At 43.2% G+C, this 14355-nt stretch overlaps 1 protein-coding gene across 1 annotated transcript; it reads right to left on the bottom strand.

Annotated features, from left to right (window-relative positions):
* Positions 1-6388: 6388 nt before the first annotated feature.
* pi15a (peptidase inhibitor 15a) lies at positions 6389-12607 on the bottom strand. Its single transcript, XM_048976938.1, has 7 exons — positions 12555-12607; positions 12127-12292; positions 11483-11801; positions 9810-9928; positions 9272-9404; positions 9066-9181; positions 6389-8245 (listed from the first exon to the last, which is right to left on the bottom strand). The coding sequence occupies exons 3-7, from the start codon at positions 11756-11758 to the stop codon at positions 8110-8112; spliced, it is 780 nt and encodes a 259-aa protein (XP_048832895.1). The 5' UTR covers positions 11759-11801; positions 12127-12292; positions 12555-12607; the 3' UTR covers positions 6389-8109.
* Positions 12608-14355: the final 1748 nt, after the last annotated feature.

Raw genomic sequence — 14355 nt, 5'->3', positions numbered from 1 at the left:
GAAATGGTTTTGGAGGTGATTGACCAGAGAGTAATGGAAAAATAGCCAATGAGCAGTCAGCTTATACTTTATGTGGGACCTCCTTCAGGACAGCTGGAGAAGCATCCCAGGAGGCCACATCATGGAACTGGCATAGAGGAGACAGTAGGGTCAGCCAGTCCCTGGAGCAGTAGGGGTTAAGGGCCTCGCTCAAGGGCCCAATGGTGGGATCACTCTGCCAACTACGAGATTTGAACCGGCAACCTTCTGAATCCCAAACCACAGAGCTGCTCCCAACAAATTAACTTTTTTTTTAATAATGTTTTCATCAGTGCAATATCCTATTTTATAGTTTTCGTGTCTTTATAATTATTGTAAAATTTTGAGAAAAACTGAAATAAATTTCTCTACGGGTCTATGTGTCCAAACTATTGACTGGTTCTGTATTTGAATATATTTGTATATTCCAAAACGAAATAGCTCCTGAATTTTTATAGGCCACCAAATTGCAGTCCTCTGTCTGCCCACCCCAGTGCTGCCGCGGCAGCATTCCTGATTGGATGTTAATTATTCTGTTTCTCCAAAAGCCGCTACAACGCTGTGGTGGGAGTTTTAGCTTCGTGCAGAGTTACTGTGATTGATCATATATCCATAGCAAATCAGGCATGATGATCAGCTGTTACTCGTGTATTATGTATGATTTCGGTAGTTGCCCACACAAGTTGAGCCCATAGGAATTGGTCTGTTATCAATGGAAGGTCCGCATAACGCGCTTGCATTGCCCAGTCCCTCCTTCAGGTGGCGCTATTCTGTCAGTGAAGCAGTTGCCCTTCAGTGTGTATTTACTCATTTCATAATCCAGTCTGCTCCTGAGGATTAGCAGAGGACCCATCATGTATTGTTATTAAGTAACTGAAAGTATATTTTTATGGTTCTTGTTTAGATCTTAGACGAGGAGTTGCATCTCTAAACAAAGACTTTCGTGTGAAGAAGTATAATTTGAAATACCTGCCCAAAAGTATAAAGTAAAATATGGTAAATATGAAAAATGATGCTATAAGCTCTGTCACATTCTTGCTATAATCTTTGCACGGTGTCTTCCCTTTCATACCTGCAAAACAAAATAACTTACGTAACCTGAATTTTACCAATATTTGTATTAAACTATCAAGCACTGCAATTTCCTCTGCAAATTAAACTAAAAGAATCATATAAAATATAAACAGTAAATATAAAAGTGTAACGTCATATGGAATAAATATTTTAATATGACGACTTGTTCTCATGTTTGCCAGCAGATGGCAGTGTGGACGCGTGCGTGCAGCGTTCACTGCAGAGCACGGGAACGTCACCCATTACGTCCTGGGAGTTTTGGAACGTGAGAGGAAACCCACGTGACATCAGGAGACCACGCAAACACCGAACACGGAACAGGGATTCGGACCCCAAAACCCTGGAGGTGTCAGAGCAACCTACTGAATCATTGCGAGTGTTCTTACGACAACTTTTATACCAACAGACAGCCATGATGGGCATTTGAAGTGGTTACCAGCTCCAAGTAGGTGATGGATTTTAAAGTGCGGGGCATCGATCCAGGAGTCCATGAAGATTCTGTATGCTGACATGTGATTCAGGATTTGAGGGCAGAGCAGTAAACTGGTAGAACAAATCTGTTCATCAAATTTCCATAAAAGTCCTTTTTGGCTTATAGAATAATAGTGTGGTACTTAATTAAGGTTTCTTTGCTCCACCTTGCTCTCCATACAGGTGAGAACAAGCTTGGGGGTCACAGTGAAGGGGCAGCCGCTCTGCAGGGCCCAGGGGGCTAAGGAGGTTAAGAGCCTTGCTCAGACATGTGCTGATTTTTGCTAGGTCAGGCTTAATCCAGTGACCATCTGATACCAAGCACAGAGGATTAACCTGCTGAGCCACACAGTGCCTACCAGTGCAGGATGTGACAACATATTGTTTTCAAAACTGTATGCAGCACACACTGTTCTCCTTTCAGAAAACGCCCATCGTTACCTAGAAAAATCTGAAATAATCGCAAGTTTATGTATTTCCTGATCTCTTGGCCGATATGATGCCAGCGTCAGAAGCCCTACGACTTGTGAAAATAAGAGTGTTTTCGTCTTAAGCCAGGAATAACACTCTGATGACGACGCAAAGGGCTGACATTACATCCAGCACATCGCTTGCCCGATCCCAGCTCAGGGCACTTCCTGAGACAGAAGATGGACACAGGTACCGGAACTTCGGGGTCAGCATGCAGACTGGCCCTGAATCCGGGCATTCGTGTCCAGCGAGAGCAGCTCCAGTGAATTTTCTAATAGTCTAAAGGTTAATGAAGGGAAAATTGGTGAAGGCCTGCAGTCCTGTTCTGCTCAGCTCCAAGCGACACACTCCAAGGGCAAAAGGCATCTCTGCAGGTTAAGGTCAGCGAACCTGAGATAAATTATTTTAGCTGTTGCTTTCCTGTGTATTTTCACAGCCAAGTTACGGTGCTTTTGTTGTATCAGCGGGAAGAAGGGTGATACGTTGCGTCTCGAACCAGGGACGTATCACAGTGACAGCCACCTACATGCATTTCCCAACAGAAAGGGCACTTGTTTGGGACCCAAAATTCACAAGAGAGCCTATCTGATTGCGGGTACAGGGGACAGATTTTCTCTGTCTTGTGTTCCCAGACGGACATTGATTTTGGCAGCTTCTGCAGGAAGCCTGTGATGTTCTCCCAACGTGAGCCTCTGCTGCGAGGAACCGGCTCCAAGACAAAGAATACAGTAGGGCATTTAAGGTAAACACCAGACATGGGTCGCGGTTCTCAATAGCTGTGTTTTTAAGCAGCACATTCAACACATTTTGAAAACTACTTATCCCTGCCCTTCAGGATTAAAACAAACAAAAAAAAATAATATTTTCTCATAAACTTTGAGATTGATGAGCAATAAATGCTTTTCCATAAGCCCTGGGACTTTCAGTGAGCATTACTGTGAATCCATGTCAGACAACCACATAGTAAAATAATGGGTTTTAACACCATCCCCCTTCAAATTTTTTAATCGATCCAACAAAATTTACAAAATTTCTGAAGGGGGAGCCCACGATCGGTGAAATTTAATGTGGGGGCTCCCACGCCCCCTCACTCGTTGTGAGGTTATTAGAGGTCATGTGAATGAGTGGCCTGTGTGTTTCGGCACATGCAGTCTGTGCAGTAGGTCCCCACAATATAAACCTCAATGTGATAACAATCTGTGAATTGTCAAAAAATCCAAAATAGCCAATAGTGTTTATTTTGTTTGGTTACTTAGGTTTTAAGTTAGGGCTGGGTGGGGGTTAGGGTTAGGGTTATCCGTGTTAGGGTTAAGGTTATATCCGTAGATATAAATAGAGAATCACCACAATGATAGAAGTACAGTATATGAACTGGGCATGTGTGTTTGTGTGTTCATGTGTGTGAACATTAAACACGGCAATTCTACTGGTCGTCCTTATTTTGCATGCGGTTCTGCTTGAAAAATGACTGTAAATAACGAAAATCATTTTCTTATGCATGACCTGTAGCAGTGTAGTTTCACAGGTCGTTCTTTTAAATCGATCTTTCCCAGTCGAGGCCTTGGGGACCCGCAGCCAGTTCTTGTTTTTGCTCCCTCTGAGCTCCCTACTAGACAGTCCACTTTTTTTTAGCTCCCTCTCAAATCCCTAGGAACTGGGAAGGAGCAAAAACATGCACTGTCTGTGGGTCCCTGAGGAGCAGATTGGGAAACACTATTTAAAATAAATACGGCACCTGCAAAACCTGAACGAAACATACAAACAGAGTGATTTACAGCAGGAAGGTGTGTTAGTGCGACCACGCCATGAAAGTCTGAGAACATGCTTATAATACGAAATGACTTCTGCTGTGCAGATGTGCGTTAAAATACCTCCCAGCACAGACTGTTATTGTATGTGCAACTTCTAAAATCCTTTAATGTGATCCTATAAACTTTGTTTCTTGTGAGATACTGTATGATTTCTTTTCCTGGTGAGTTACAGAAGGGTTTGGTTTGGAACTGGTGTTTCATATCAGACTACATATGTATATCTGCTGGGTCAGGGTTACCCAATTTGGGTCTCAATATCTATTAAACATGGCAGTTAGCTGGTGAGCTGACTAAGGTATGTTTGAGCAGGGAAATCTGCAAGCTGTGTTGCAGACCGGCCCTCCAGGACCAGGATTTGGGAACCGTCTGCTAGGTGATCGTACGCTTTCACACTTTTCACACGTTTTGACTTCAGTGGACCACAGCAAGAAGGTGCCATCCAGATGTTCATCGCATGATGCTTCGCCCATTCCGCGTGCAATCGGCGATGGACATCCATCCATCCATCCATCCATTTTCCAAACCGCTTATCCTACTGGGTTGCGGGGGGTCCGGAGCCTATCCCGGAAGCAATGGACAGAAGGCAGGGAACAACCCAGGATGGAGGGCCAGCCCATCGCAAGGCACACTCACACACCATTCACTCACGCATGCAATCCTACGGGCAATTTAACAATTGCAATTAGCCTCAGCATGTTTTTGGACTGTGGGGGGAAACTGGAGTACCCGGAGGAAACCTCACAATGACATGGGGAGAACATGCAAACTCCGCACACATGTGACCCAGGCGGAGACTCAAACCCGGGTCCCAGAGGTGTGAGGCAACAGTGCTAACCACTGCACCACCATGCCGCCCCCCGTGTAGTTTATGGAATTGTCTTCCTGTTAGTCTAGTGCAAGCTAAAACCTTGGGTTCCTTTCAATCTGAACTAGATAAGATGTTAACAGCTTTAAGCTATTAGTTGAATCCTCTCCAAATGAGCGTGAATGGCCTCCTGTTGCGTGTAAATTTCTTACGTTCTTATGTTTTACTCAGGAAATCCTAACATACAGCTTTATCTGCTGCTTCTGCGGGACATTTCTAAACGAAGCGATTTGGGTTAAGCGGGTCACCCATGAGTACAGCTACAGCACTCCTGCTGGGAGCTGGACTGGAAACCCCTTCGTCCAGTTCCAGGCCGCTATCACAGCTGGCTGTCTGCAGAAGGAGTTGCTAAGTCTGTCCAATAGATCAAAACATTTATGGCATCAGATTTCCTCTGAATTCTCACATAGTTTCCATGTTCCAAATTTCTGAAGCTGCAAAAGCTGTCAGCAGAGAGAGAGAACATCAGCTTGGTTTCAGGGGTCAACGGTTTCACAGGAGCATGCTGGATGAAGGGTGTCCGCAATTCATCAGCTCAAGTTGTTTGTGTAGACACAGACTGGCATAGTTAAACTCTACAGGCATATACAGAAAATTAATAAAAACATATAAACAGCTACGCATATAACGTTCAAAACAAAAGGAGACATGAGTAAATGACAGATGTGTGGTTTCTAAGGTAAGTAAGGATCATCTCATCATGCTCAAGGTCATCTATAGAAATCCTAGTCAGGCAGGATTTCCATTATTTTGAACCCCACAGATTGAGGACATCTCGGGAACCTTCAAGAGGGTGTGCATTTTTGGTAATTCTTGGTAAGGTCTTCATGGATGATCAGCTTTCCCATATTCCATGAGGATTACAGGCTAAAGTGGTGTTTGCTTGGAGGACTGACATCAACTTGAGGAAACCCTCAGTGAAAATCCTCCCCTGGGATAATCTGGGAGCGTCAGCTGCTTTGTGAAGCAGACGACTGGCGCTGCTTAAGCTGAATATCAGCACACAAGGGCGTGAGGCGGCGCTTTGAATCGCGATCGCCGAGACTCCAGATCTTCTCATGAGAGTGTGGTGTCTCACCTTCCAGCTGAGACTGAGGTACTCAGTGAATGAAGTTATGGTTTAATGTAGCTGTTCCGGCAGCTTGTGGTGACCCAACATCCTGTACTGACACTGTGCTGATGTTCGATTCCTTCTGTAAATTTCCAGGGCATCTGCAGGCTAATACCAGCTTCTTATCGTCAATAATTTTATATACAGTAAGTTCCTGTGCAATAACACTAATTGGGAAAAAAAATGTGTATGGAAAGTATTCCAGTATCATAAAAACATGCTCCTTGCAGTATAGACCAGTGTTTCCCAACTTGGTCCACTGGGAGCCCTAGACAGTCCACATTTTTGCTCCCTCCCAGCTCCCTGACAGACAGTCCACATTTTTGCTCCCTCCCAGCTCCCTGACAGACAGTCCACATTTTTGCTCCCTCCCAGATCCATACCAGGAGCTGGGAAGGAGCAAAAACATTGACTGTCTGGGGGGGCCCTGAGGACCGGGTTAGGAAATACTGGCATAGAGTTACCCAAACTGGTCAAGATGCATCTTCCTGACCAGCAGGGGATGGTTTTTCACTTACCAACGACAGACAGAATCAAAGAGCTGAGAGTTTCTTTTACTTTATTTAAACAATACAAAATACCACAAAAGGCACAGGTAAAAACCATAAATACAAAAAGGCATTTAAATACCAACATTCAGTGCTAATAAAATAATAACAATGTTCGTTAACTTTCTGCATTTATACAAAGAATTCAGCCTTAGTTTCTTCAGCTACAAATAAGGAGTTTGGGGTAGAAAAATTAAGCTTTTGCTACAAGTTTCAAAGCTATATTTCTCATATTTATTTATCTCATATATATTTCCATGCCCCCCCCCGGTATAAATTGACTATGTTATAGTTTTAAATATGCACTTTTTTTAAATCAGAAATTGTATACTCAGCCAAATAAAATAAGCCTAAAGTTCACGTTTGTCAAAATTGATTAGTTTAAGTGTAGAAACACCATCCAAACTCCAAATTAGCTAAAATTCCTTTTGTTGGTTACAGTGGTAAAATAACTACTGCTGATGGTACTAACAGAACTTTATCATATTATCCTCTTGCAGCAGATTTAATTTTTTTTGGGAGCGTTACACAGTAGCATAAATTTGGGACATTTATGTACAAAGGACATAATGCAGAATTTCACTGGGGTGCAAATGTAGTGTGTCTCCAAAATTTAGCGAAATAACTGAATACTAATATTACAAGAACATAAATACTTTATACATTGAATTTGACAGAATCATATAAGTACAGGGATTTAGAATGGGTTTGTGGTATGTGGAAGTAATCGTCCTTCGTTCGTCTGTCTGATTTTACGCGTAACCGCTGGAAAGTAGGAAACACGCCAGGTCATACTGGCTGAAAAATGTTCAGGTAAGAGTAACACTTACCGCTAAGTTAAAAAAAAAAAGGTTCAGGTAACTTACTGCCAAGTTACAGAGCCGTAAAACAGTACATACTGCAAAGTCACTCATGAAGCGGGACCCTATGCAGTACCTGGGTCTCATGCCTGTGTGCAGAACCAGGACAGAAGGACCGTAAGTCTCTCTCTGACTTTCAGATCTGCTCCCTGTCCTCTCCTTCTATTGCACTGAAATGAAGCACCAATGGTGAAACAGAACCGGCATCTGCGGCATTTTCCAAAGTAGCACCATGCGGAAACGTGTTAGTGGCTATTCCAGAGCAGTCGGCCTGCTGGGCCCTGACCAGCGTCCCCCTGCAGGGGGCGAGTTCAGCTCAGGACAAGGCCCAAAAGCTGAGGGTGCAGGGAGGGGGCAGGGCCTGGCACTTTGCCCTGTCATTCCCCATTACAGTCTACTAGGGATTTAACAACCTGTAGGTTGAAGGTCCTTACTGTTCTTTACACAACTGAGCTTAGCAAACGGTGGCCATTATTCTGAAGCATTTATGAAGCTCAGATTTCGGTAAAAAAAAGAGAAGGTATTTAAACTATTAAAATGTCCAATAGCTTATAACACCATAATACTGTAAAACAAAACCAGTTTGGTAACAGCACCATGTTGAGGATGATCCAAGATAAATAACCTTTTCCACCAGTCTATACCCTGGGACACAAGACGATCAAAACACATTACATATACCTAATAAAAATTATACATTTTATATACAAAAACAGCATAGTGAAAATCTATTACTGATGTCCAAAATATAATTTCAAAATTGTAGGCATATTTTAAATAAAGCCAATATATACAAATTAGAGAGATGCAGGAATGCTGTGCAAATCCTTGGACGTACGTCTTTGAGAGAAGGCGTTTGCTTCCGCGCTGTGAGGTGTGTTTACTTGAACCAGTGCAGGTAGTTTGTACTGACAGCAGGGAAGCACATGTTGTTGCTGCAGGAGCCCCCATAGCTGGGGGGGCAGGCCGAACACGGGACCCCTACTTTGTAAGGAGCTTCACCAATCCAGTTCCCCCTGGAACGCAGGCAAAGCAAATTATATGAAATGGTATGTACAAGTACAGCCACAGTTTACTACACAAAAAGCAAGTTGAGGGAGGTGTAAAGATGAGAACTTCCCCAAGGTGATCAATAAAAGTATCAATTATTATTAATTATTGGGATGCTTCTTTTCCCATATCCAATCATGCTCTCCTTTGAAAAGGACACATACAGGTGAGAGTGAAGCTTGGAATCTGAGCACCGGGACAGTCATAGATCCAGCAGCAATAGTGCATTAAGGGCCTCGCTCAAGGGCTCAATGGTGGCATCAGTCTGCCAACGCTGGGATTCAAACCTCCGACCTGCTGAGCCACACAGCACCCAGAGAAACACTGGGCATCATCAGTCCATGGGAGTTTTACTTCCACAAAAAATGAGGTCATGAGGAAAAATGGTTGGTTCAAAGAGATAACCAATTAGATTGTAGTGGAGGTGGGACCAACCAATCAGAAGTCTTGGTCTTGTCTCCTCTAGTTGCTTGGACCCACCTCCTCTATAATCCGATTGCTTATCTCTTTGAATCATTTTTCCTTCTGACCTCAGAGCATTTTTGTTTAAAACTTCCACGAGGACATCATCAGTCAGCCCTGTTTTTACTAATTAGTGATAATTTGTTTCTATGGTTGGTATAGATCCATTAGGGATCAATTTGCCGACTATGGAAGATTTGAGTACAATTTTCAACATACGAGCTAATTCTAATACCTATTGCCAGCACACTAAATAGCATATAATAAATAAAAAATACTATTTCACCCAGAGACCCGGGTCAGTCACGCAGCCCATGTACTTACTTGGGTGAATAGTTGCAGACTAAGTATGTCGCTCGCTTCCACACAGATCCCCAGACGTTCATGTTGTGGCATGTATGAATCGCACAACCAACTCGGTTCGACGTGGCCCACACCATCTGCGGTGAAGGAGGGGGGTCGTCATTCGCAATAATTTAACCTCCCCGAGCCGCACGCTTCATTAGAGAGTGGCATGGCCAGCAGCTCACCTGTGTGTAATGCGTACACATGGGCCCATAACATTTCAGGGGACACCGGGGGTTGCAGTCCCGTGGGTAAGGAAAGACGTAGTCCTTCACCTCATCATACCAGGGCTTGACAAGCTGAAGAACAGATCGGTAGCTGAGGACAGCAAGGTCATTTAATGATGAGTGTCACTGGGCCAGTTAGAGGGAAAGGCACCAATAATTAGATGCTTTCATGTTATTCAGTGCAGTGAAGAGAATTTATTTTTTTATAAAATTAGCATGTCTGTGATCCTAGCAGAAATAGACCAGAAGAGTGAGAGAATGGGTGGATGAATGAATGAATGAATGAATGAATGAATTTCCCAATATGGGGATACAGCCAGTATTTATCAGAAACCATTCCCAGTAAGCTTTTACCCAGTGTCTAAAGGATGAGACACTTCTGAGCTGAGAGGGTGAAATACTTTAGAAGCCAACATGCAGATTGCTTATTCCTGTCATATATTATCACTCTTGTTGGGGTTAAGGTAGCATTTGAAGTTACAAAAAGTTCACGCACCGGCCAGTTCTGACGGAAAGGTTTTGCCCCAAGAATCGCAGCAGATACTGTGGGCCGTGTTCCCAGAGGCAGGCCGATGCCCACGCTTCTGCTGACTTGGCCAAACTTTCGTCCCACACCTGAAAGTGTTACAGTCGGCAAACGTTAAACACGACAGTCTTCAAGTGACTGTTTATTTGTATGTAGCCACTCTTCTGCATGAGTTTGACATATTGCATAATAATAATCTTAATGTTCGGTAAAGCAGCGCGATTCAGTAAATTAACTTTTTATACATTTTGACAGATCTTCCCCCTTCTTCAAGAAGCATGTGAGCAAGGAATCGGGCACAAAGCTCCAGGTTTAACTCCTCAGAACACAAGAATAGGGTCTATTGTGTGCTGTGCAATTGGCTACATCTGCTGTGCATTTGAGAAAAATCACATAATCTCTAACAAACCTGCCCTCATTCTGCCAAGAACCAAACACTGAAGAAATTAGGTTATTCATGCTCATCCATACATCCATCCTTCCATCCATCCAGACCCAGGTTTACAAGTGCGCCTAAGGAAACAGACTCAAATGAATAATATGGGGGGGGTGGGGGTGGGCATGTTTATTAATTTCAGATGCACTCGCGTGAACAAACCTGGCAGTGCATCCATCCATCCATCCATCCCTCCAGCATGCATGAGTATATCCACCCATCCATTTTCCAAACCACTGCTCAACGTCAGGGTGACAGTTGTTTCCAGTTGTTGAGCATAAATACAGAGCTGACAACATTCACTAAAGCTTTTGTATTAACCAGTACTAAGTCAATGATTAAATCCAGGATGTGTACTTTTTTATTAAGTCATAAGAATCTATTGATAACGGATTGTTTTCACGATCTGAATAGAAACTAAAAGTAAAATACCACAACCCACTGGCCAATCTTCAGCTTTCCATCCAGCTTCCCAGCCACCCTCTCTGGGCGCTCCGTCCCTTTCCGGCTGTTTGCATGATAAACTCAGGTGCGCCATGCAGGAAAACCGCCCGGCCCTCAGTCATTATTAAGTCATTTGTAATATTATTATGGGACTATCACTGTAGACTGTGAGTCGCAGAAAAGTTTGCTAATCTGAACGCAAAACATCATCAAATCCTACCACCAAGCCCGACTTCATACACATACCCCGAGTATAACAGAATAAGAGTAATTAAGACAAATGACATATTTCAATATTTTTAATTCCCGTGTATATCAATGATCGTAAAGCTTTGTCCATGAAACAAAGCCCTAATTGTAACTGCCGAATATGCGTGGCCTGCTATTCATCATCTGATTCATCCGAAGGCACCAGACAAACCCGTCAGGAGTTAATAATGGGTGGGGGGAAGTTGGCCGCAGCCTTGCGTCCCCGATGACCCCTGAAAAAGCGCCACCTCCACGTTTGCTCATCTATCCTGGTGGTCTGGACCAACTGAAGCCGCTTCACAGCTGGCAGTTCCGGTGGTTTCGAGGAGTTTGCTGGTCACTCTGACCGCCCGTCTAACAATAAGAAAAACTCCACGTTCCTACTACTTTGCATTGCTGTCCTGAATCCACACTGTCGATTTTTCATTGTAACTTCTATTTGCACACGTTCCCTAGGGTAAGAAATCAAACCTCTTGCATGAACAGTTGTTAAATAAAAGTGCAGAAACCTTACCATGTATTCCATGTTTGAGGCCGGCGGGAAGACGTTTCCTCGCACTTTATTGTGATAGTCTAAGATAGCGATCATGTCGTTTTGTGAGATGTAGCGTCTCCGCCGCGTCCTGCGAGTCCCTGGCGGCTCGGTACCGGTGAGTAGCGCAGACCCGGCGCCGGTCCTGTTATCGGCCGGCGATAAGGAGGCGCCGGCGGGACTATCGTCCAGCAGCGCACTGGCTCCACAGGCGCCGGAGAGAAGGAGAAGAACCGTGCACAAGCCGCATCCCTTCATCCTGGTTTACTGACGCTCCGGGGTGTCCCAGCTGAACAGTTAACTGGGAAGAAGGGAGAGAAAAGGGAGAAAATCTTGAAGTTGTTCATCCTTCTCCCTATTTCATTACAGTGGCGTCAGTCAGGGGAGCCTATTGGTTTTTCTGCGGTGCACTTTTTAATTAGCACGAGAATAAAATGCCGTATTTTACACCACAAAGAATTCGTGTTTCTTCCTTAGAGACCCAATTAAAATACACATTTGTATTCATGCAAATCAACAATTTATTATTATTATTATTATTATTATTATTATTATTATTATTATTATTATTATTATAAAGACGTCAACCTACGGTGAAATCACTTGTATCCGTATAGACAGCTTACCTTCTGCTCTGACTCTCAATGACTCTTCGCCTACTTTGCGTGTGTTTTCTCAGATGCGGCTGTTCAGTAACCCTACAGCAGACGCTGGGCTACCGCTGCACTTGTCCCGTTTATATACGGCTGGGCCCCCCGGCTCAGGAAGGTGCGCACGATCCCTCCCTGTCACCTGAAACAAAACATCGTTTGGAAACCAATGCTGACACGCAACATTTTTAATCAAAACATCTGCTATTGGTTTGCACAGCTGGAAGAAATAAAATAATAAAAAAGTTTATAATGTGAGTAGTCTGCTTTCCTTACTGGTCACTGTCAACGTGATTTGGATACAATAAACATTCATTATATAATCTGCTTTTTAAAAATTTACAAATAAGCTAAATATTGATCAGAAAAATCGCACAGTGTTTACCAAGACAGTTTTCTCTTACTCTGAGATGTAATCATATTTCCTCGCAAATAACTTATTAATCTTAATTATTAGTTAATAATCATATTGCTTTTGAACTTTTTAAGCCTTTGAACGGTGCCCTTATATAGCGTGAGGGCTCTGTCGTAGCTAAAGCGCATTAAAACTACACGAAAACTTTAATGATGCTGATATCGTGAGATGCTTGACGTCATAGCGATCCAGCATTGCGGTGTTATTTACGAAGCTTCACGCTTGTGAAATGCACCGCTGCATGATCCAGACAGTAATAAATACCCCGATGAAATCCCGCAGTTTAGCCGGGTTACGCTGGGGTTCCCTTTCCTATTTGTTTTCCCTGTCATATTCATTATACTGTAAAGATTACACTTGTTCGGTGTCTCGATCCAGTGCCATTATCTGCCAAGAGCCTCTTTTGCCAAGTAAAAAAAAAAGAAATATACTTTAGCAGGTCATAATTTTCTTTGGCAGCTGCTGAGCAGCTTCAAGCAACCTGACGCAGGCATGACTTGTCTGCGTCTTTGCACAGAAACATTCTTAATAAACTCTTTTCTTGGAAATGATCAGTTCAGTTGAGTTTGTAAATGATGACGGTTTCTACCTCTGCGGTTTAAGGTCTCGCTTCGTTTATACGAAGAAATGAGAATTTATTTTACGCTTGACATTTTATTCTCATAAATTGCGTGTTGTCGAGGAAAATGAACGATCTGCGTATAAAATATATAGATGATGATATCAATGATTTATACTGAAAGGTATCTGCTTAGGGATATAAAGGTAAGATGAGCTAGGTAAAGATTAAAACAGGAGATAACTGTTCATTTTTTAACGTTTCTAATAAGGAAGCTTAACCCCACTTTGAAACGTTACCGTTATCCATGACAGCGAAGTGTGGTCGTGATAAGCTTAATCGCTCAGTTTGGTTTTCGCTGTAGATTAGATGTTATTTGAGATGTTACCCCCTCCATCGTAAATGAATGAACTGCTCTTCTCCCTGAATCGGGCTTAGAGGAGAATCTCGTGTAAAAAGTTTGAAAGGACCATCGGCGCTATTTCGCGATCTCCCACCTCGCCATCCAAACCGGCTCCGGCTTTATGCAACTACCCCACCCCCCGACCCCGACCGTCAACTGACAGATACATACAATTATTTCCCTATTTTTAAACTAAACGTGCCATATTTGTGTTCAGCCTCCGTTTGATTTTTTTGGGGGGTGGATTCAGGAGTCATGCGCTGCATTAACGTGACAGTCACTTCCCTACAATGCATTAATGTGAGAGTCACGTCCCCACAATGACAGATTAGAGTACGTGCTTAATATCTCTCTGGGTCAGGGTCTACTTTTTGCAAACCCATTATACTCACTGTTGAGAGTTCACATCTAAATCCCACTCCAACACTTTCTGAGTCTACTCTCTCTCTCTCTCTCTCTCTCTCTCTCTCTCTCTCTCTCTCTCTCTCTCTCTCTCTCTCTCTTTCACACACACACACACACACACACACACACACGCACACATACACAGGCACAAGTGTCAGTGCTAAACAAGAGACTTCCATGAAGATCGTACTCTCTATGCATTTTAGTAACTCAATAAAGGATGCAGTGAACTCCCTCGTTACTGCATGCCTTAGATTATGCGACAGGCATTTGTGATTATTACACAGTACAGATGTCCTTTCTGGGAGAACCGTAGCTGGCAGGTTTATTTTTCTTTGTGGCAAAAAAAAAGCCGAGGGTTTGATTTTATGAGCTTAAATCAGTGGCGAGGTTGTCGTATTATCGGATGAGTAATCAGCGCTG

This window comes from Brienomyrus brachyistius, chromosome 15 (assembly GCF_023856365.1).
Source record: "Brienomyrus brachyistius isolate T26 chromosome 15, BBRACH_0.4, whole genome shotgun sequence".
NCBI lineage: Eukaryota > Metazoa > Chordata > Actinopteri > Osteoglossiformes > Mormyridae > Brienomyrus > Brienomyrus brachyistius.
The sequence above is the reverse complement of the archived record's forward strand: the minus strand, read 5'-3'. Positions and strand labels throughout refer to the sequence as shown.